Source organism: Erithacus rubecula (assembly GCF_903797595.1).
Source record: "Erithacus rubecula genome assembly, chromosome: 1".
Taxonomy (NCBI): Eukaryota; Metazoa; Chordata; class Aves; order Passeriformes; family Muscicapidae; genus Erithacus; species Erithacus rubecula.
In genome coordinates this window covers 16,190,635-16,211,736 of record NC_136658.1, presented here as the reverse complement: position 1 = coordinate 16,211,736, position 21,102 = coordinate 16,190,635, and the positions used below count along the sequence as shown (strand labels likewise).

At 40.4% G+C, this 21,102-nt stretch overlaps 2 protein-coding genes across 2 annotated transcripts in view; one reads left to right on the top strand and one right to left on the bottom strand.

The window, feature by feature from the left end:
* The window catches only part of HHLA2 (HHLA2 member of B7 family), a gene marked incomplete at its 3' end in the record, with an annotated part of 497,990 nt that overhangs the window by 134,459 nt on the left and 342,429 nt on the right, over positions 1-21,102 (top strand). The window lies entirely within an intron of this gene.
* LOC306806906 (uncharacterized protein) lies at positions 10,638-14,223 on the bottom strand (the record flags this gene model as incomplete). Its single annotated transcript, XM_079316057.1, has 6 exons — positions 14,144-14,223; positions 13,457-13,559; positions 13,194-13,342; positions 11,317-11,489; positions 10,987-11,131; positions 10,638-10,664 (listed from the first exon to the last, which is right to left on the bottom strand). Exons 1-6 carry the CDS (start codon positions 14,219-14,221, stop codon positions 10,638-10,640), a joined length of 675 nt encoding a protein of 224 aa, XP_079172183.1. The 5' UTR covers positions 14,222-14,223.

Sequence of the window (21,102 nt, the reverse complement as noted above, 5' to 3'; positions counted from 1 at the left end):
CAAGTTCTGCTACTTTATTTGCAGTAAACGGGTTCTTGAGAGCTGAGGATTGCTCTGAGTGTAATCCAGTTGAGTGCTCAAATGCATCCTTACCTTTAACTATACAAATATCCCTGCTGAATTCAAGAGGTGCATATAAGACAAAATATATGCTACTCAGTGCTTTGATGAATCATGACCAGAATGCACAAACCTGCAGGACTGCATCACACAGGGCTTATTTTCATTGTCCTTGATACACTGATATTTATGGGGAATATCACTTTTAAGGCCAATACAGGCTGGAAAGCATAACAGCTTGGTCTGTGAAAGTAAGCAATTTACAATTTCAGAGTTTATACTGCATGTTTGACACTAGGAAGCACACCTAGACAAACTGGGATTTTACAGTTTAGAAAAAGAATCTCAGACAGAAAATTACTTTTAAATGCAGAAGGCTACTCCTCTTTCCAATTGGAACCTGTTTTGTTCTTCTCTTGATGATCTTTACAGAACTGGCATAGTTAGAGAATTTATTTTACTTGACAAAAAAAAAAAAAAGTTTGATAAGAGCATCTATTACAGGTCTTATACAGTTATAGGACTTTGAGTCAAAAATATAGACTCTTTCTCTGCTGGTACTCACAACTTTAAACCTGTGAAGAGTACCATAGTGGATAGGAACCTGCTAAAATAGTGACAAAAGTAGCCAGTGACCCAAACTGAAGAGGATTTTAGGCTTTTGTCACATGAATAACACATAGGGCTAAAAGCAAGACCTTGACATGGCCAGGCTCGTGCATTCCCTTTTCCACAGCTGGAACAAGCACATTCCCCACAAACAGCCTATCTCTGGATCCATGAGATTCAGTAAATAGCAAGTCAATCCTCATGGCTGCAATCTAGGATGGGCCTTAATCTGAACTACTTTTTATGGGCCTGCTTGTAAGACAAAAACATAATTACAGCTACCTCACTAATGTGAAATGTTTCCACATGTGTAACTATTTGCAGAGCCATTTCTATTGGCACAAGTGGAAGCCAGGATAGACTTTTGTATTCATCTGTAAGAAAACAACAGCCTTCAAAAATTCTGCAAAATTAAAGGAGACATTTGTTTGGTTCAGGCTATCCCTCAATTTTCCAGTACCCTTTTCATCCCTTTCATGCTCTGAGGGACTCTACTGCTTACACATTACCTTTCCTTTTTGTTCTGAGCTTTTGCAGGAGTGCAGTAGAGAAATTTATCTGTTGGTTGAAGGTGGGAAGAGGCTGAACAAGCTTTAGGCAGGAGACAGTAGAGGTGAAATTAGAGGAGGGATAAATCAGACTCTTCCCTGCAGCTTTCACAGAGCTACTCATAATCCTACATGTATTTTAGAACTTCCTTTCAGCCACAGGTAGCATTAACTAAAAAATCTAAAATCCTCCCCCCTTTTTCTTATATACTCAGACATTCTGCTGTATGAGGTACAGCAGGGTGGAACTTGGATGTTTTTTAGCACTGGAGTGAGCAGAGAACTATTCTGCATTTCAGTTTCTATCTATAAACACCAATGGCTTTTCTCTGTATCATAAGAACATCATGGCTGTATGTGCACTTTACACCTGGATACTCCAGTGAAAACAGACCAAAGGTAGACTTTGTTCTGTGTAAAACTGTAGTACCTGGGGGGTAACCTGCTTCCTGCATGGAGTGGAAGCTCTCCTTTCCACTCAACCTGAGCAGCAGCTGCTGACACATCCCTGTTCCATCAATGTGGAGCACTGAGGCTTCTCCTGAGCAGCTCAGATGCTGCAGGCAGTGCTCTAAGTCCAGACCAGATTGCTCCTTCAGCTCCTTGATTTGGTGAAATGTGGGATGTATTCCTCTTAACTGACTGTGCCTCACTTGCTCCTACCTCCTCCACCCCACAAATTATCTTTCTACTTAATATGCATACAAAATTACAGTGAATTGATTTAATATGAATTTGAAATAGTCTCTGCATTAGCTTTGCTTTCTTAAAACGTTTTTCATTTTCAGCTACACCTTTTATGACCCAAGTCTGAGTCTGAGAGTTCTTTTTCTTTTGTAATAGGCAATACTGGTATTTCTTTGTAAAAACACCTGCAATAATGATACATTTATATTGTGAGGATGAGGCACATTTAAACGTCCAGGATTCCTCTGCACTTATATTTGTCCCAATTATGCAAAAAGCTCATGTTCTTCACCAGACATTCAATTTTGTAATAGAAATCTCTAATTTGCAACACTTCCACAGTTTCATAAGCCAAAACAAGACATTTTGTTGTCTTTGGAGTCTATTTAATTAGCTTGGCCTTTGGTCTGTCTACCTCTGGAGCTGAGTGTAAGAGTATTTCTTTCAGCTTACGGTTCTGCTGAGTTAACCTCCAGCTATTTCAAAAATCCTTACTAACTGTTGGGAATTTTGATCATTTTCATACATATTTTATAGACTGTTGAACTGGTTCCCCTTCCCATCTGCTATTTACTTTCCTCTAGTTCAGGTGAGCATTGTTATTCCATGTAGGACTAATGCAGTGTGCTGAAGGAACCCAAACACCAGAAATAATCAAAGTAAATGGTTTACTGATTACAGTGGGATGCAGATTCCTTCTCACCATCTGGGAAAATACACAGTGGCTTTTTTTTTTTTTTTTCCCCAGGATGTTTGCAGTGTAAGGGAAAATGCACAGTTTTATGGGTCACAGGAAATGTTAATCATCAAATTAAAACATCAAATATTGTCTGCCTTCAGACACAGCAATTCAGTAATTAAAAAGAGTTTATCAGTTCAAAAGGAGAAGTAGCATCACAAGCAACTTCTACTGTATAACTGCATACTGTATCCCTGTGCTATGATAGGCCATGCTTTTTCTGGGAAGCTATTTTAGAGCTTTAGAAGCAAATAAAAATAGTTTACCTCTGAATTATTTGTCTCAAATATTTTAAAAAATTACATTTACACTGTGTTTCTTTGTTGGTGGTTGTGGCTTTTTTTCCTACCACCAAGAATAAAACACATTCTGATTTAATCATGAGAGTCCAAGAGCTGAATGAGATTCTTGGTCTAGATCTGGAGCTCCTTTACTTCAAACCATTCAGCAAGGCAACTCTATAAACTCTATACTCACCAAGGGTATTGTTTCTAGATATCAATTCAGTTCTATCATCACATCTAAAATTATAGTTACAAACTGTTTTCCAAATGTCATGTGTGTGAGCTTTTAATTTATGCTGAATGCTTGACTCTATTTCACCAGCTTGTTTTTCAGAAAAAGAAACAGAAGCAGAACCTTCTGCAGCACTCCTCCTCACTCATCCACAAAGTAATTTGCAGACATCCCTAAGAAAGAAGCATGGAAATGAAAACCAATTAATTGCAAAATAATCAAAAAGTCATTGAAGTGATTTTCATAATCTTATAAATGAAAGGTAATTATAAAATGGAAGTATGACATACGTAATTAAATACAATATGATAAAAGTTTATGTTTGTTATTCCATTAAGCTTTTAGACTAATTACTATGCCAAATGTGGGAGAATTTGATTTAAAAAAATTGATTAAATACTGATTAAAAAGGGAAAAGGAAATAAATGATGTTTTCCCCATAGAAAATATGAGGAAACCTGTCTTGACTTTAAAAGCAGGAGTTTACTCCAAATCCTCAGTTCTCATGGGTTGGCTGAAATGCTCCATCTTTTCTCCACTTGCTTCTTCTTCCATGCCTCTTGCACAAGAACGTGGTGATTGTTCTGGCTATGAGCATTAAATGGGTAAATTGAATTTTATCTGTTCTGCAGAAGTATTTGTATGGTTTTTTTTGTCTGTTCTATATGCAGCCAGCTGCTTCCCATTGTCCTAACCTAAAAATAATTTTTCACTCATTGCAGTGATTATTGCACATAAATTTGAAAAAAACAATTATTTGCATCATTTTCTTTAGTTGCATGTCCTCTAAGGATCCATGAATTAGTTACCTCTCAGACAGTTCTGTAGTCTGTAGACTCAGCTTTTGCTAAAGAAGTCTCTAGGGTTTGGGGTTTTTTCCTATTTTTTTTTTTCTTCTAACATACATGCATAAAAAAGTAGAGTTTTCTTGAATCAAGAAGCTGTGTGTAGGGCTATTTCTAGCTATAACATTTGAAGAGGTGAATCTGAATTTAACATTTTCAGAAATTCTCCAGAGCACCAGGGGCTCAAAGGTGTGCTGACTGCTGTGGATATTTTGCTGCTGTTAAGTATTTCACAGTTCATGTAGCACAAGCACTGCCTGGTACTTAGAAGCATCCTTTGCAGCTTGACATTAAACTAAGTGCAGTGTTAAATTGCTTTGAAATATTTCACTTTGAAATCTCTAAGCCCTTGAGTAGCTTGGGAAAAATGCAATAGCACTCTCACCCACTGAAGAGACCCAGAACCAGTCAAAGGACTTTCCCACAAAGATACTCTGGCTTGAAGTTAAGCTTCTTCAGTCACTTATTCAAATTTGAGCAGGGTTTCAGAGTTTTGTTCTCTCAGTGTAATGTGCACATGCATACATCCCTCTCAGGTAAGAGCATAAAGCAGGTGCTGCTGCTGTGCCCCCAGAGGCCAGTGCTCTTAAAAGTGCTCCAAAAATCACAGTCCTACAGCACTTGGCTCTGTAGAAAGGCAGATCACCAAACCTCCTTCAGTGGATGATGGATAGAACAGGATTTTGGGTATTCAGCTCTGGTGCCTAATCAAAGCTGCACTATCCTTGGATGCGAGAGGTTTAGGTTATGTAGGTTCCCTAAAAAACTCTTTTTACAGAATAAATTGTGTGAAGTACAAAATGAACAGGAGTCTCCCACTGACCTGCACACAAACCAGTGATGTTAAACTAGTTGTTGTAGGACAAGAGTTGGGCATCTCCCCACTCCAATGCTGTGTAGTTGGCAACTGCTGTACAATATTAACAGTGCTGCTTCCAGAATCTTAACAGGGGTTTTGGGCTTAGAATAGAGGCTGGTTTTAAGTGATTACACCAGGATATAAATGATTCTTTAAGCTACCATGAAGACCTAGGAATAATTTTGAAACATTAACTGAAGAACTAGAGAAGGAGCAGAATGAGACACACAAATCTTTTAAGACTGGTTTCCCTGCACAGCCTGTGTTAAATATGGCACATCAGCACTAATTGTTTTTATATTCAAATCTCTGCCTACTTTATTTGAAGCCTACTGGAACAAGCAGCTCCTAAAAAACACCCAGAAGAAACTAACCCTGTATTCTGAGCACACATAGGCTGAAACTAAAGACATCATCTCTGAATATGATGGGGAAAACAAGTTTGAAGGCAATCTTCTGAGTGGAAACCGTGGGAGGGGAAGACTCTTCAGTAAAGAGAAGAGAGAAAACCTCACAACTAAATGGTATGCAATGAAAGTATGTTAATTTCACAATGCCCTTAAATCCTCAAATCTACAAGAGCAGTCATGGACACTGAAAGCCTGTGCTTATCCACAGGCTGAGACCCATATGACCATGAATAATTCCCAAGTTTGCTTACAGTCCTATACATCACTCCAGTTTGGACATGAAGGTGTGCTCTAATCACGGGCTTGGAGCAAGTAAGAGACCTGTGGCTGCTAGAAATCCTGGTAGCAGCAAGGTGGTGGACAAATCACATATTTCACATATCAGTTCACTCAAAGTCGCCTCTTATTTATCAAAGTTTCAAAAGTTTACATCTTGGAAATGAGATCCTATAATCATCACCACACTTATGCCATGCAATCAGCAAACAGTGATGGCATGTGTATGGATTTTGGTTTAGAGCTTGCCAAGGTGTCAGTCTCCACCAATGTCCTCCCTGCTTACTAATATTCAAATTTAACCAAGTGTTCTGAAGCAAAAAGGGTTTCTAAAGAAAAGGTGTGTACATTTGCTATTTATACACACTTATTTTTTAAAACATTCCTGTCATAGGTGTGTGTTTTCACCTTCTTTCTAATCTGTAGATCTGGTTTATAACAATGAAATATTTTCACCCATCCTTCCCTTTCCTCCTTATTTCTTGAATTTGGGCTCTGCTTGTAGCTGGGACCTAATTTTAAGAAAGTGTGGGAAAAGTTACCAGGACTGGATCTCAATCTTAAAGTTGTGCTACTTTCTGTTTAGGAGTAAAAGACATCACAAGCCTCTTCTGGGACATCAGATGCAGTTTCTTGTCTGCATTACAATTGTGGCAACTTGTGCATCTGACATAGTCACAGCCATAGGTAGTAACGGGCAATTGTTTTGCTTTAAAGTCATATACGTCTTAAGTGGGGTGGAAAAAACCCAACCAACTCTTCCAAGGTCTCAATTCACCTTAAAAAGGGACCCTATTAAGAAATTTTGGATACAGTTTTGCCGCAGTGAAATAAGGATGTAGGAGGTCTGATCTTTGAAAAGTCAAACTCCACAGATGTGATTTACTAGTATAGTTTCACTGCTTGGGTTAGATACCTGGGAAGCTTTTTACAGTTTGCATCCAAAAGGAACATTTTATGGGCTCCACATTTTCCTTTGTTAGAGAGTGAGGAACCCTACTCTGCTGGAGAACTGGAGACAGGAACACCTCACCAGAGAAAACACAGGGACTAAAACCTAAACTGTATTTCTGCATTAACATTGTCATTCCTCTCCTCTCTGCCTTAGTTTCCTTTGTGGAATGAGAGGCAGAAGTGACAGCTATGTAAATACTTTGCACTTCATGAATGGAGAGGCATCAGATTTAAAAAAACAAAACCAAAACCCCAGCCCCAGCAATTACCAGAACATTGACCAGAGCATTCTGCTGCAAGGAGTATCTGAAGGAACAGGGGCACCAGGTACCAGCAGCACTTCACCACCCTCTCATTCCTGACTAGTGAGTTACAAGATACATTGAAAAGTAGAGATAGGCACTCACCTGATCATATTCCTTGAAAACATTTTCAAATTGCAAAGCTCTGAGAAATACTTCTCTTCATTTAGCCAAGAAAGAAATACAATCAAACTACTGAAAGAAAGAATTCATGAAAACTTTGATGCAAAATGATACCCAGATCAAAAAGTCTCCAGTGGAATGAATATCTTCCCAAATCTGAACTAGACACACTTGAGTGACAGCCATTATGCATAAGACTAGGGGCCAAATAATCTTATATTCTTGTCACGTTCCCAGTGCTTTTCATCCTTCTTACCTTTTTTTTGCTCATACTTTCAAGCAGTTCAAAATCATTTATTTGGCATTTTTTATTGTGCTAGCTGCTTATTCCTGGTGTTATCTAATAGGATTAGGGGGATGCAGAAGGTGGGGATGTGCTGGCCCTGTAATACTTTGGGAGATTAAATGTTTTCTTTGTAACATTTTAAAGTCTTGTTTCATTTTGCACCAATTTAAAATGGAATGATTTCCCCCCCTCCCCTCCTTCCCCACCTCCTCCTATGTTTGAAGAGTGGTGTGTCACCTTGAAAAACAGCATGTGGGATCAAGATGAGAGAGGCAGGAGAGAAAAGCTTTCAGAAGCAGATCTGTTGTCCTGTGGGAATCAAAACTGTAAATCTGAAAAGCACAGGATTAACTATAATCTGAGATTTCAGAAGAGAAGTAAGGAAACTGCATGCTCTTCATATTCTTGTTAAAAGTAGTTTTCTCCTTAGAAAGAGAGTGACGTAAAACATCAGGTAAGATTTATCATTGCATCTCAGAAGCAATTCAAAAGGAAGTTGATACATTTGCTAGAATTATGCAGTTTATATAAATACATCCCTTTTCTTTCTATAAATAAATATTTTCTAACAAGTGGAATGGTGAGATATTAAAAACCCCACTGTCCAGTAGTAAATTAGAAGTACACAGCACAGGAGCTCACAGATGTATCCATACAACCTACTATGGAAATTAAGATGCATTACCTAAAAATCCTGTTACAGCCTTGCTGATGTTACTGTGTCTGAATGCAACATGAACAACGACAGATATAAGATGTTGTTCTAGGAAAGGGCATAATGCTGCAATGGACACCTCTGAAAGCCCTTGTCCCTTCCATGAGCAGAGCATTTGGCAAGGAAGAAGGATCAGGGAGTGGAATATTTAAAGATACATAAAGGCAAGAGCAGTCAGGCTTCACAGGAGGCATTGCTGACTCTAATTTTGTCTCAGCTGCTTTCAGATACAAAGCAGAGTACATGAAGTGAGGAAAGTGGCCAGGCTGCATCTGGCTTTCACCCTGACTAGCAACTTATGCAGCCTCGACCTCCCATGCCTGAGTCTCTCTTGTCACATCGAGCTGCTCACACATGACACAAGTCAGTGCTGGCAGGAAGCAGCCTTATTCCACACTGCAGACACATGCCAAGAGCTCTTAAAGAAATAAAACCAAATCTCTAGGGCTTGGTCAGAGGAGTTCCAGATCCAGGTTGTGATCAAGAAGGCTTAACTCTTTACTCACTGTTAATTCATGCATGGATTACTGTAAGAGAAAAGAAAAGCACCCCAGCTTTCAGTTATATGGGCTGTTTTGCATTTAAACTTTAAATGCATCCTTAGACCTTCCTGAATCCTGTCTCTTTCACCTTCACTTTCCTACCCTGTTCTCTACCCTGCTTCACGTTTTTTACCAAATCTGCTTTCTGCTGGAATTTAACTCCTACTGTTCCCTGTGATTTTGATCTGCACATAGGGAAAGTTAATGTTCAAAACCAGCAATTAGTGATATGTCAAAGCTGCTAAAATGAGCTGAATAATGCAAGCAGACATGTAAGAAACCTTCCTTGTATATATTTACTTCTTCCACAGCAGATTGATCAATTTGCTATTGGTAGGAACATGCTCAGCATAATTCTAAATAACAGATTCCCATTCATCCTCCTCCACTAATCTTCAGGAGCATTTGGCTTGGAGGAGTCATTATATCCCAAATTCATCTAACCCTCTCTATTATGCCATTTAATTAACATCTGTGATGTCAGTGAAGCACTTGGGGTTTCATTTGTAACCTGTACCAAACCTAGCTACAGACATTGATGATAAATGAAGCATCGGGTTCTATGTGAAACATTATTACACAATACATCAGTTTTATGCCAGAGTTACTGATGCTTTCATGGTCACTGTATTCAGAGAAATGGGCCTGTACTCACATGGGCTTCATAATTTGAATAGCAAGCATCTTTTAGATTGACAAAGTCATTTATAAAACCTGCACCATGACTCAGGGCAAGTTATGTAAATCAGTTTTTCGTGAAGTGAGCCTTGCTGCTGCTTTCTGTTGATTAATGTGGTCTGCATATTCTCTGGAGAAATTCCTAATCCCTACCAGTATCCTGAAAATAACATTATGCTAACAAAGGCCATTTTTCACTTGTAATCCTACCCAATTAAATTTCAGCAATGGATTTTTGCATATGGACATATGTAATTGATTTCCTAAGCAATTAGTAAAGGTTTTGCTGTCTGATGAACAGTCCAGTGAAGTGTTTCCTGGTTTGGGGCTGGCTTTGTCCAGGTGTAGTGAATGCAGGAGCCTCAGCCAACAGTTTTCACAGACATGTGGGTAGCCAGGAGAACCTGGAATGGTCCTTTCCACTTTTTCTTAAGTAGTTCATCATTCCACATGTGGATGTATACCTAATCCCTGGATTGATGAGGATGTACCTGAATGTCCAAGGCTGTTGAGGATGTTAAACAACAAACCTATGCAAAACTGAGAGTTCTTTTCCCAAAGATAATACACACTTTTTAAAATTACTGTTTCCTAACACATGGCTTTCTCCTGAGTTACTTAGTTTGATACAGCCTGCCTTAAATAACTTCATAAGGACTTAATATTTTTTTCAGTCTAGGCTAATAAGGTTTAATAAGGCTAAAGACAAAGCCTGAGGCCATTTTAGTGAAGTTTTTTGACAAATCTTACTTATTTGCCATTTCAAGTTTTGCTTTATCCTTCCTACTTTTCCACTGGACTGAGGTCTCTAAGGAGTGTGGAGATACCATGTGACTCCCAAGCACTTTGCATAAACTTCAAATTGTTTCAGCCACAGAGTGAAATTGTCTGAAGACAGGCCCAGTGGTAGCCCAAATCTGGATATAATTTCCTTTAAGAAAACTTCTGTTACTTTTTGAGTTTTGTTGGTGTGACAGACAAAGGCTTCTGGCCATCCAGAAAAACCTATCTACCAAGAATAATATCAATAATAATCTTTCCAGGGTAGTTCTAAAAAATAGGTCTTGGTTTAAGACAGTTTAAAGAGGTGGGCGCTTTAGAATGAGTAACCTCCCCTTACTTCCATCCAGTCCCTGTCCACCAATAAGGAACAAATAAAAACAAGTAGATGTAAGTGAATGGATAACAATTTATTGATAAGTGAAACAGCAACAGTCAAAGAAATAACTGAAGTAATCACTAGATAGTAATCCTTAGATAAAAAATTGCTAACTTTTACAAATCTCATGAGAACAAATCAACAGTAATTAATCACTAGATAGTAATCACTAGAGACAAAACTGCTAACTTTTACAAATCTCATGAGAACAGACACCCAAAATGGTGAAACACCTGCAGAGTACCCAGCCTCAGCTATTTGCTCAGTTTGCAAACTTCACTCCAAAGCAGTTTTTGATAGTATGCAGTAAGTAGTATGTAGTCACAGGGTCAAAGACTGGTGTCCACAGAGGAGCCCTGCAAAAAATCAACTTTATTTGAATCAAGGGAGAGTCTAGTGGGCCATAATCCTGCAGCATCTCTCAAGTTTTAGGAGGATCCAGCCTCCTTTGATCCTAAACGCCCAACTTCATGTTGCCCTCCTCCTTTCCGCATTGGCTGAGGTACTAGGAATGTACAAACCTCCCAAGCGCCTATTATATATATACCTTCCTTCCAACATCTACCCCCACACCCATTCTTCTAGAATATGGTTGGATCTTTCAGGTTATCTAGTTATATGGTCTGATCTCTCCAAGACTGTCTCTAGGAAAACCGGAAATTTTAAAAATTTTCTCACATGAACTAGGCTCTGTGGATCACGAACAGGGAAAGCTCTGAGTAGCTTGCTGCGGTAAGAGACTTGCTGGATTTTCTCTAAAACTTCAATAGTCTTGGCTTGTTGCTGGATTGTGGCTTCCAGCCTTGCCGTTTGAATTTGGAGCCTGAAAAAGAATTACAGGCCTTAGGATACAAGTGCACAAGAGAACAATGAAAGAGCATGAAAGAACATCTTCTAAAACAAAAGCATCTTTGAAAATCGAGCATTAGCATCTCACTAGGCTGCAAGATGACAGTCCTGTTGTGTTCACAGAATCATGCAAGGTGAAGCCTTGCTCCCCTGTCTTACCGTCGAATGCGCTCTTCCAGCCGGGGGATAGCTGCAGCTGAAGAATCCATACGATCAGCCAGGAGGCTTTGCATGCTCCTCAGAATTGTTACTACCTTATTCTCCTTTAGGGCATTCTTGAATGACTCAGCATAATAATCATTCTTGTGAGAAGGTTCTTTCAGGTACTTGAGCTGTCAAACCACAAGAACAATCCCCAGTAGAAAGCTTTTATATCTTAAAATAATAGGGTGCTTTGACTCTGATGATAACTTTCAAAACCTCTGTTACTTCATCTCTCCTACACCAAGTTCCTTGGCCAACAGCTAAGGAAATGATCTTTCATAAGCATGGCAAAATCGGTGCAAATGTGACAACAAGAGCAATGTTTTTACTGCTGAAATTACATCATTAGATGAGTTGGCCAGCAGGTTTGGGGAGGCAATTGTCCCTTTCTACTCTGCTCTTGTGGGACTCCACCTAAAGAACTGTGTCACCCCCTGAGGCCTCCAGCACAAGGCATATACCAGAGGCCAGAGTAGGGCCACAAAGACATTCACAGGGCTGCAATACCTCTCCCATGGAAAAAAGCTGAGGGACATGGGATTTTTCAGTCTGGGAAAAAGCAGGCTCTGGCCAAATCTTATTAGAGCCTTTTAGCACAGAAAGAAGGAGAGATATTTCTAACAAGGATTGTAGTGACACATCAAAAGGCAATGCTTTAAAATGAAAACACAATAGATTCAGATTAGATATGAGAAAGAAAATTTTCAAAGTATTGTGATGGAACACTGGACCAGGTTGTCCATAGGAGTTGTGCTCATCTCTGGACGTGTTCAAAATGAAGCTGAATGGGACTTCAAGCAGCTTCTTTTTACAGCTCTTCTGATTCAAATACATATGAAATTAGGTCCAAAATACAGCTCAGGTCCAGATTAATTATCTTCTCTCAACATTGTTCCAAAATGAACTTACTAGCAAGAACACATGCTTACAATGATAGGCTCTATTTAGGTATATTTGCATCTGTCTCTAGGAGTCACCTGTTTGTCCTGTTCAGAATCTATTTGAGTTGAAGAATCAACCTTTAGCTGAAGGTCTTCTCCGTGGAATGCAGGAAGCCAAGCAAGCAAGAAAAAAGAGAAACGAGTTGGGAAACAAATCCTCAGCAGGACTGCAGCATCACACCGCCTTCAAGCAGCGATCATGAAGAAACGTGAATTCTGCCAAGGGTAGTGTCAGAGCTCAGGAAGAGAGCTAAGTACCTTATTCTCAGAAAAGATGAAATATTCCTCCTGTTCTGCTCTTGCAGCTGATAATAGAGATAAAAAATAAGACTGTTGCGGCTGTATGTGCTTATTTCACTTTGTTTTCCAAAAATGAGTCACTCCAGAGAGACTCACAAAGGTAACCATGTAGTCCCTCTGAAATTACCTTTGATGGGCTCCATTGCAGCAGAGCTCACAATGACTCTGTTTTGGGCTGCAGCAGGAACCTGTACATTGGCCAACACTTTGCCTTCACCTTCAGAATCAGTCTGCATAATTTAAAAATGTCAGAACTTGCACAGGCTGCTTCCAACCTCAAAGTTTCTGCTTCAGGCAAGAGGCCTAACACTAGAGATATCAGGTAGTGGAAAGACACTCCATAAGCCTAAACCAAAAAAGGAATTTTTCTCTCTAGTGAATTTCAGTAGATAACTGACTCAAGTGGTTTCTGTAGGTTGTTGTTAATAAAAGTGGAATGAAGGAAGGGGGAGGAGGAAATAATCAAGAAATCTTTCTCTGACTTCTTTTTTTGTTATTAATAGATGTCTTCTTGTAATCTTTTAAGCCTGCCTTGAATCTGCTCCTAAATCCTGTCTCTAAAGGAAGCCAAATATAATAAAATTGGCAAACCCAAGTCACACCATGACACCTAGCTAGAGAGAACCTAGTCAGAAGAAATTCTGGATCATCCACAACCATTTGACATTGACTGAATCCCCCTGCTGGCTGCAAGACTCCATCTTCCTTCATCCCTTCTCCACATGCTGGTTTCAAGACCCCTAAGGAAAGATAAGCACATTATAGCTATGAGTGTTTCTTTTTCTCAGCTTTTCTGCATCTAGTTCACTCCAGAGAGGCTCACAAAGGTAAACATGTAGTCCCTCTGAAATTACCTTTGCCACATTCCATTGCAGCAGAGAGAGCATCCAACTTGTTGCTGCTTGCAGGGGGAAGCTGGACAGCAGCTGACATTTTCCCTTCACCTTCAGAATCAGTCTGTGTTAAGTAAAAAAAACAGCATACATGAGAAGTGGCACAGGCTGCCTCTCCACCCACTTCCACACCCAAAGCTTCTGCTTCAGCCAAGAGGCCTAACAAGAGAGGGATCAGGTGGTGGAAAGAACAAAAAGGGCAAACAGAATGTTTGGCATCTCTCTTGCATAGATCTTTCAAAACACGACAAAGTCCTGCTGCCCAAGCTAGAGAGAACCTAGGCAGAAGAATTTCTGGATCATCTACAGGATCATCCACAACCATTTGACATTGACTGGATCCACAGAAGAGATCTCTAATGTAGGAAAAACCAATTCTGACAATGCCTAGAAGCCTTCTAGGACTTCAGAGGACTGTAACCAGGAGAATTTCTATTTCTTTGCCCTAGAAATCCTACAACTATCACCTGTAAGGAGGTCCATGACACTAGCTGGACCTCACTTTGTCCCTGTCCCAACTGAACAGCTTGTCTGGAGGAACAGTAGTGTGTCAATGTCCAAGATATGAACGTGTGGCAGAAGCAAACACAAAGGAAAATGCAGCAGGTGAGTCAGAGAGACCCGCACTGTCTGCCTCAGGGAAGGTACCTCAGAATCCCAGGGAGAATCATTGTCTTCATCTATTGCTTCTCCCCCTGCTGGCTGCAAGACTCCATCTTCCTTCATCCTTTCTCCACATTTGTTTCAAGAACCCTAAGAAAAGATAAGCACATTATAGCTATGAGTGTTTCTTTCTCTGCTTTTCTGCATCCTCTTCACTCCAGAGAGGCTCACAAAGGTAAACATTTAGTCCCTCTGAAATTGCCATTGATGTGCTCCACTACAGCAGAGTGAGCATCAAACTTGTTGCTGTTTACAGCAAGAAGCTGGACAGCAGCTGACATTTTCCCTTCACCTTCAGAATCAGTCTGTGTTAAGTAAAAAAACACACATGAGAAGTGGCACAGGCTGCCTCTCCACACCCAAAGCTTCTGCTTCATCCAAGAGGCCTAACAAGAGAGGGATCAGGTGGTGGAAAGAACAAACAGGGGAAACAGCACATTTGGCATCTCTCTTGCGTAGATCTTTCAAAATTGGACAAAGTCCACCTGCCCAAGCATGCTGGTTTCACATGGAGGGGGGAATGGCAGCCGCCTGGGAAGAGCAGCACAAAAGCCTGGAAACGGGGGGGCTGTCCCCTCTCTGGGAACTTCCTCTGTGGGTAGTGGGAACCAATCAAGAACCTGATTTATTGGTTGACATCCCAGGTGGCCAATGAAAAGTTATTTCGCTTTCATAAATCACGTTGCTAGGGTGATTCGCCCTCTTTGTCCTTCTGGCTGTGAGGCCGGTAGCAACCCCCAGGGCCCCGGCCCCAGGCGGCCCCGGCTCTGCTCTGCTCTGCTCGGCTTTGGCGCAGCCCGGCTCGGCTCCCTGCTCCGGCTCAGCCCAACCCCCTGGCTCCGGCTTGGCCTTTGTAATAAACGGAGATGGAGCAGGGCCAAGGCCTTTATTAAATAGCAGCTCTTTTATTGAAAAATTGGAGGGGTCGTCAAGGACCAACACCTGCTGCTGCTTGCCTAGGCGATGCTGGGAGGAGGTTCTCAGCAATCCCGACCAAAGGTAAGGATGGGAGTTCCAGCCTCGTGGACACGTCATGAACTCTCTTGAGGCTCCTTGGTCTGGGGGTGTCACTCTTCTCAACAGCTCCTTAGTTCATGGCTAGTTAGTTTGGACTTCCACTGAAGAGGTGTTTCTTGGGAGTTCTGGAAACTTTGCATATGGGGCGGTGACTTTTGATTGACAGGGGGCAGCAGCAGGCAGCCGGAAGTGAAGTGAGGGACAGGGCGGAAGTAGGAAGTGATTGAACTAGAACTGGGATTGTTTGGGAAAGTACAAACAGAGGGCGAACTTGGGGATACAGAACATGCACATCAAGAACAGTATGTTGCTCAACATTTTAACAGAGGGGACAACTCTTAAAACTATTTGTAACCCTTAATTTTATGGCTGCTGAACCTTTTTATTTACCTCAGCCCTGGCCCCGGCCCTGGTTCGTTTCCAGCCCCGGCACAGCCCCGACACAGCCCTAACATGGCACGGCCCCGACACGGCCCTAACATGGCACGGCCCTAACATGGCACGGCCCAAACACAGCACGGCCCCGACACAGCTTGGCTCGGCTCCGCTGTCCACACAGCATGGTCGATCAGGGCCATAGGGGAGCCACCGAGGGCTCACCTTTCCCCCCGCCCCGTTCTGAGAAGAAAGGCTCCACATAACCACATGGCTCAGAGGTTTTCCAGCAATGGCCTGGCCCAGCTTCTCCATGTCCTGCATGCAGCTTTAACCCTTTTAATGCCTGGATAGGACTCTAGATCTTCTGAGCTCCCCGGAATGAGAGGAACGAAGAGGAATTCTACTGAAGTCACTGAAATGAAAGCTAACTTTCCAGATGGGAAAAGATTGAAGAGTTGCCACCGTTAAGTAGATGAAAACCATTTTTGTGAGCTATGAGGGGACTGTGACTGCACTAAAATTCCTTTAAACTGAGAAATATACCTGGGGAGGTTGGGTGCGTGAGAGGAGGACCTCTTGCCTCGAGGAAATGGGGCTCTCTGTTTTGGGACAGGAAATATGGACGGAGACATTTAATAGAAAAAGAGATGAAGAGAATTTTGATTTCAGCACCCTGCCTTTGAAAATAGTACCCCAAATGTAGTATAACACATGGCACAGCTCTGGAGGGACTGTGGAAATAGGAGGAAATCCATAGTTGGCAGTTATTCCCCAGGCTGATGCAAACTGTGAAGGTGAAGACACTCCCTAAGCCTAAACCAAAAAAGGAATTTTTCTCTCTAGAGTGAATAGAAATTATTATTTCAGTAGATAACTGACTGAAGTGGTTTCTGTAGGTTGTTGTTAAGAAATGTGGAATGAAGGAAGGGGGAGGAGGAAATAATCAAGAAATCTTTCTCTGACTTCTTTTTTTGTTATTAATAGCTGTCTTCTTGTAATCTTTTAAGCCTGCCTTGAATCTGCTCCTAAATCCTGTCTCTAAAGGAAGCCAAATATAATAAAATTGGCAAAACCAAGTCAGACCGTGACACCTAGCTAGAGAGAACCTAGTCAGAAGAAATTCTGGATCATCCACAACCATTTGACATTGACTGAAGAAGAGATCTGTGAGGTAAGAAAAACCAATACTGACAATGCCTATAAGCCTTCTAGAACTTCAGAGGACTGTAACCAGGAGAAGTCTTACTTCTTTGCCCTAGAAATCCCACATGGACATCACCTGTAAGGAGGTCCAGGACACTAGCTGGACCTCACTTTGTCCCTGTCCCAACTGAACAGTTTGTCTGGAGGAAGAGTAGCATGTCAATGTCCAAGATCTGAATGTGTGGCAGAAGCAGCATCAAAGGATAATGGAGCATTTGAGTCAGAGGGACCCGCACTGTCTGCCTCAGGGAAGGTACCTCAGAATCCCAGGGAGAATCATTGTCTTCATCTTTTGCTTCTCCTCCTGCTGGCTGCAAGACTCCATCTTCCTCCATCCCTTCTCCACATGCTGGTTTCAAGACCCCTAAGGAAAGATAAGCACATTATAGCTATGAGTGTTTCTTTCTCTGCTTTTCTGCATCTAGTTCACTTCAGAGAGGCTCACAAAGGTAAACATGTAGTCCCTCTGAAATTACCTTTGCCACATTCCATTGCAGCAGAGAGAGCATCCAACTTGTTGCTGTTTGCAGGGGGAAGCTGGACAGCAGCTGACATTTTCCCTTCAGCTTCAGAATCAGTCTGTGTTAAGTAAAAAAACCAGCATACATGAGAAGTGGCACAGGCTGCCTCTCCACCCAATTCCATGCTCAGAGTTTCGGCTTCATCCAAGAGTCCTAACAAGAGAGGGATCAGGTGGTGGAAAGAACAAAAAGGGCAAACAGAATGTTTGGCATCTCTCTTGCATATGTCTTTCAAAACTGGACAAAGTCCTGCTGCCCAAGCTAGAGAGAACCTAGGCAGAAGAATTTCTGGATCGTCTACAGCATCATCCTCTACCATTTGACATTGACTGGATCCACAAAAGGGATCTGTGAGGTAGGAAAAACCAATTCTGAGAATGCCTAGAAGCCTTCTAGGACTTCAGGGGTGATATTACTCAAATTGCACATTTTGCCAAGCCCTTGAACTAAATCTAGTATAAGGTTCCCAGTTTCTCCAGAGGAAGCTACAGGTCTTTGAGCTACTATTCTACAAATATAGAAATATGGTCTTCATTAAAGTTTTCATTTCACACAAACACTACCATACACTCTATAACTATCAAAAAATTCACTTGATTCCAAGTAGAGTTTATTAACATTTCTTTTCAATCTTTTCAATTTCCTTAGCAAAAGCATTACATGCCATAATCAGTGTAAGATCCCACAAATTCCAAGGCACAACACCTGCAACAGCTGTTCTGAGTCATGACAAAATACATGTTTCCTACTTTGTCCTAACATAATCTAAAAAATAAAGGTTGAGATAAAGCAAAGCATCTTCTGCAAAATATTTCTGAACTCTCTTAGGAAACCTGAGTTGAGCTGGTAGACCCTTTGTTAAACTGAAGAAAATGAGTAAAATATAACTAAGTAGCTGCTTATTTAATTTCTCTTTTATTTTTTCCCCCTAATTATATTTTTAAATACCTCTTAAATGTATCTCCCACGTGTAAATTAAGGAAAATTTGATTTAATGCACAGAGATGACCAGTTGCCAGCAATGCCAGATTTGATAATTAGCTCAAAATCTTCATTGCTCCAATTCTTCCAGTGGGTTCCTTCTTTTTTTTTTTTTTTTTTTTCTGAATTTGTCACATTTCCTGTCCTGTTGCTTTGCCAAAATCCTGATAATCCCAAAAAAGAGACACCCCAGCAATGCTATTGCAGGATTTCATGCTGTGTTCTCACTTACTGTCCTCGTTACCCAAATGCAAAGCAATTAAATTAAAATTTGGTATTGAAACTTCAGTGTAACAAAGCTGCCCTACAGTCTTTCTTTAATCTGCAAACAGGGAACTGGAAGAAAGTCCCTGCAGTTTATCATTATAGGCCACACAACCTCAAGTTTCTCTGTGACTCCAGTTTCTTCTGTTAATCCTGTTCTTCTGTTGTTCCACTAAGATGTGAAACAGAATTTCAAGACAGCTTTAGGAAAATGGTTGGAAGTTCTATGTCCATCTGAAATCCTAAAATATCCAAGTGGGAATGTTTTTTATTAACTGCTGATACTGGAGATAACAAATTCCTTTTTGGTGTGTGGCTAAGCAGAATAGTTCTGAATCACCCTTTCCTTCCTGCCAGTGAAGCAGCAAGGGTCTAACCAGTAACTACAGAACTCAACTCGCTTCCCTCTGAGCCTGTTGCAATCTCTGGTTTATTCATGGGAGGCAGGACCTTTCCATAATTTAAGATTTTACTGTATTCCCATGAAATACTCTGTTTTGGTCTCCTTTTATATTCGAGAGGAAAAAAGATGAGCTTTCAAAAGGCTTAGCTTAATTATCAGAAGATATTATCTAAGAAGAGCAGCTGTAAGATTTAAATAACTTCAAGTGGCCATTTAGAGATCTGCAAAGCATTCAGTCTTTTCATATTATTTAACTATTGTAGGACTCATTCAAACAGCCATGGGAGACTAGAAAATGTATTTCTAAATTAACGAGAAAGTTATTAAGGAAAAAATCTAGTAGGTTGATGGAGATAGATAACCTACCTACACTCTCTTCATTTTGAGTTAATTAGCACTTTCTAATGCAACACTATTTCACAGCATTTGCATTCTAAGTGCTGGAGAGGGAACAACGACTCAGATGAACAGGTCTTGAAATTAGTATGTTGAAGCTTTAAGGAATGTTTAAACATGAGGGGAACAAGAGGTACCATTTATAGGCAGCTATGCTGCTGAAGAAGACAAAGGTAAGTAGAAGGTATTTCAGCTTAGTGCTTTCCTAAAAGAAGATCACTTGAAAATAGATTAACAGATATTGCCTATGATCTGCAGGAGGCCCAAACCTTTATTTAATAGCAGGCCAGAAGACAAAGGAGTTACCTGTTATCAGTTCATTTTTAGTTCCACCTACTATGTGTCTGAAACTTTGCAGCCAGAGATAAATATAGTCCCTCCTCCAGAATCCTTTCTGCCATCAAAGAATGGAGCCTACTGGGCAGAAAAAGCAATAAATTGTGACAATGACATGACCTTACAAAAATATTATAGTAATTATGCTTTAAACTGCTGAATTATTCTGGGGGCCTGACAGTAAGAACTGGGACATAAAGCAATGTTTACACACATGTATACATGTAAGCATATATGCAAAAGAATATTAGTCCAGAGCACTAAGTACAAAGTAGTTACGTGGGTAGTTTGTGCAATATTTAGAATATAAAGTCATTTATTCCTGTTTCATGTTTTTGTAGTAATGTTTGCCAAGCAATGCAATACTGATAATTAATTACATATACATCTATTTTTTTGAGACATCATAAGTATTTCTGGCATCCCAGGAATTTTAACATCCTTGTCTAAAATATACACATAATAACTTAATTACAAGGAAATCTATCTCCAGTCTTTTAATATGTACATTTACCAATGCCACTATAAAATAATGCATGAAATATCTGCAGGTTTCCTTCACGTATTTTCCAGCCTCAAAGAAAATAATCTGCCAGATCACATTTACAGCCACCAAGAAATTCCTTATTGTATATAGATACGAATATTAGAAGACTGAGTGCCAAGAGTGAAAGATGAATGACCCTGAACTAAAAAAAATAATGTCCTCCTCCTATTCTTCCTGTACCTTGCCAAGAAAGTTAAAGACAGAATGTATTTTACTTTGAAAAACTTACTTGTTTAGCACAGCCTGCAAGTAGCAGAAGCCTTGCTTGCTTTTTTTCTTGAGAGCTTTAAAATTTGATTTTGTGTAGCAACTTGCAAGCCAGTCTCAGAGCCAACAGAGTATTTCAGTTGCCTGGAATAAAAGCAATCCTCAAGTCAAGTTTTGTCCATACAAAGTACCAGGAGTTATTATTCCCTTGTGTGAAGATCTGAAATGAACAGGTAAAACAACCTTGTGTTGCTGGCATGAACAAACTGCTGCAAAGAAAGCTCTGCATGGAACTGCATTTCACTGCACTCTGTTTTGTGTGTAAAACACTGGAGCAGGTTGCCCAGGACAAGGCTCTGAGCAATCTGATCCAGTTGAAGATGTCCCTGATTACTGCAGGGAACTTTAAACCAAATTCCTTACAACCCAAATGACTCTATAATTCTACAATTTAGGACAGGAAGACTTTCAAAAAACCCAAGTGCCACAAAAATGTAAATAAATATGAAGAAAAAGCTAAAGCTTCCTTGCTTTTCAGTCCAAGGAAGCTTCCCCAAAACATTAATAACTTTTAGTCCATAGCACACAAAAATTTTGAAATAAAGTTATTTTTGCACCGAAGTTTAAAATGTAGGCAAGAATATTTAAATGGGATTTTTTCATTTTGAAGACAGATGATCATCAAAACCAG